General features: G+C 39.9%; 1 protein-coding gene across 1 annotated transcript; it reads right to left on the bottom strand.

Moving 5' to 3' along the window:
* Nucleotides 1-311: 311 nt before the first annotated feature.
* LOC145096019 (uncharacterized) lies at nt 312-1,935 on the bottom strand. The gene is made up of 2 exons (XM_079033803.1): nt 1,808-1,935; nt 312-798 (listed from the first exon to the last, which is right to left on the bottom strand). The coding sequence occupies exons 1-2, from the start codon at nt 1,933-1,935 to the stop codon at nt 312-314; spliced, it is 615 nt and encodes a 204-aa protein (XP_078889929.1).
* Nucleotides 1,936-2,463: the final 528 nt, after the last annotated feature.

Genomic DNA, 2,463 nt, shown 5'->3' with positions numbered 1-2,463 from the left:
GTTATACGGGTTGAAATGATAACCGAAAGAGTCTCATTCTTCCCCAAGCAAGCATACTTCAAGTGTTGAGGTAGGACCTTTGATTCCAATCCCAAGGGTTGAACAATGGACGGTGGCAACTTTGTATGGGTTTGGGGCAACTCGATTTGATTGACATCAAATCTTGTAGATATCTTCACCTCTAATCTATTCACCAACTTCATAACTTCTGGGTCTAAAGAATAAAGCTTTAATTGTTCGGCTATTTTCCCGCAATCAAACCCCTTGCTTAGGATCATTTCTAACATATCACCGTTAGACAACTTAAACACTTATTGGATTAATGAGTCAACAACATAAACAAAATACAATGATGAAACATCACTAGGATATCTCATAGCATCATAGATATTAAAACTTATTGTTTCACCATCAAACTCCATTGTCAAACTTCCCGCATACACATCGATTTTTTTCCTAGCCGTCTTAAAAAACGGTGCCCCAAGTAAAATTCGAGCCGATTTGGAGGACATTTTTTCTTCTAGATCAATCACATAGAAATCCGCCGGGAAGATCAATTGGTTCACTTGCACCAAAACATCTTCTAAAACACCCCTAGGAAAGACACTTGATTTGTTCGCAAGAGAAATTATGACACTGATTTCACTTAGAGGACCCACATTCAATGATTCATATACTGAGTAGGGCATGGCAATGATATAAGTACCAAGATTGAGCATAGCGCTACAAAAAGTGACATCCCCAATCTTGCAACGAACCGTAAACATTCCCGGGTCTTTGCACTTGGGTGGAAGCTTCCTTTATAAAACCGTAGATGTGTTTTCATTCATTGAAAATTTCTCATTTCCTTCAATTTCCTCTTGTTTGTACAAATTTCCTTCAAGAAATTCGCATATCTAGGAATTTGTTTGATAGCATCAGGTAAAGGAATGTTCACTTCCACCATTTAGAAGGTGTCCAAATTTTCTTTCTCCTCCATATTCTTCTTGGAAGTTGAAAGTTGGGAGGGGAATAACGGTTGAGTGGCTATTGGTGTCACTAGAGGAATGGTCTTCTTTGGAACTCCGGCTTGTGCATCATTCTTGACGAGGGGATCCTCAATGGGTGTGATCTCTATTTCTTCCTCATCTTCCCTTGAATTCTTCTTGGAACTACTCTCCCCGGTTTGTTTACCACTCCTCAAAGTCACTACGTTGACATTAGGGTTCTTTCGGTTTGAGAAGGTAATTTGCCATAGGACTCCAACTTGCTTATAGATGTAACTATATCTCCCATTTGTGCTTCAAGGTTGGAGATACTAGTCTTTGTCTCTTTTTGGAATTATTGGGTACTAGTGGCAAAGGATTTGACAATGTCTTCAAGAGACATTCTGGAGCTACTTGGTTGGGATTGAGGAGGTTGTTGGTGATGATGTGGAGGGTGCAGTTTCGGTTGATAGTGTGGTTGTGGATGTTGGTAGCTAGGTTGTTGTGGTGGGTAGGAAGGTACAACCAATGCATTTTGAGGCAATAGTCTTGGGTTGTAGCTCATATTGGGATTTAGCTTCCAACTTGAGTTATATGCATTTTGGTAACCGGATGGTTTGTTGTGGTAATTTTGGAATTATCCCATGGAATTCATGTGTTTTGCATCTTCTTAAAGAATGGAACACATATCTATGGGATGTCCCATTGTTTCACATATTCCACAAACCATCACATGTGGAGTTTGTCCCATGGCTAACTTTTGAACAAAGGATGTTAAATCTATGATTTGAGACTCAAGATTCGACGTCCCCACTTCATTGACTTTTTGTTGAGTTTCTCACTTCACATCTTGGTGTGGACCAAAGTGTGGGGAATTAGCGACTATTGTGTTGAAGAGTTGTCTTGATTGTTGTGGAGTTTTGCTAAAGACATCTCCACCACTTGAGGCATCAACTAGTTTTTTCTCCATTGGCAATAAACCCTCATAGAAGTGTTGGATGAGGAATTGTTCCAGAACTTAATGTTGTGGACAACTATAGCACAAATTGTTTAACCTCTCATAATAATCATGGAAGGTCTCATCTTGACCTTGGCGGATTCCACATATCTCATTTCAAAGACTTGAGACTCTTGAAGTGGGATAGAACTGGTCAAGAAAAGCTCTTTCCATGTCGGTCCATGAGTTGATTAACCCCGAGAGAAGATTGAATAACCAATCATTTGCTATATCGGCCAATGAAAAGGGGAATGCCCTTAGCTTGATTTGGTCATCGGTTAACCCATGTGGCTTCACACTAGTGCAAATATTGTGGAACATCTTCAAGTCTTATGAGGGTCTTCATTCTCTAATCCATAAAAAGTTGGAAGGTGATGGACTAAACTTGACTTCAATTCCGATCCTCCTTCCAAAACGGGGTAATTGATACCGGTTGGAGTTTGTGTAACATCACTTTCCATCATTTTCCTCAAGGTTCTTTTGGGAGCTTTGTGACAACCG

The sequence above is a fragment of the Lactuca serriola genome, chromosome 3 (genome assembly GCF_051521515.1).
Source record: "Lactuca serriola cultivar US96UC23 chromosome 3, Lser_US96UC23_V15, whole genome shotgun sequence".
Taxonomy (NCBI): Eukaryota; Viridiplantae; Streptophyta; class Magnoliopsida; order Asterales; family Asteraceae; genus Lactuca; species Lactuca serriola.
The sequence above is the reverse complement of the archived record's forward strand: the minus strand, read 5'-3'. Positions and strand labels throughout refer to the sequence as shown.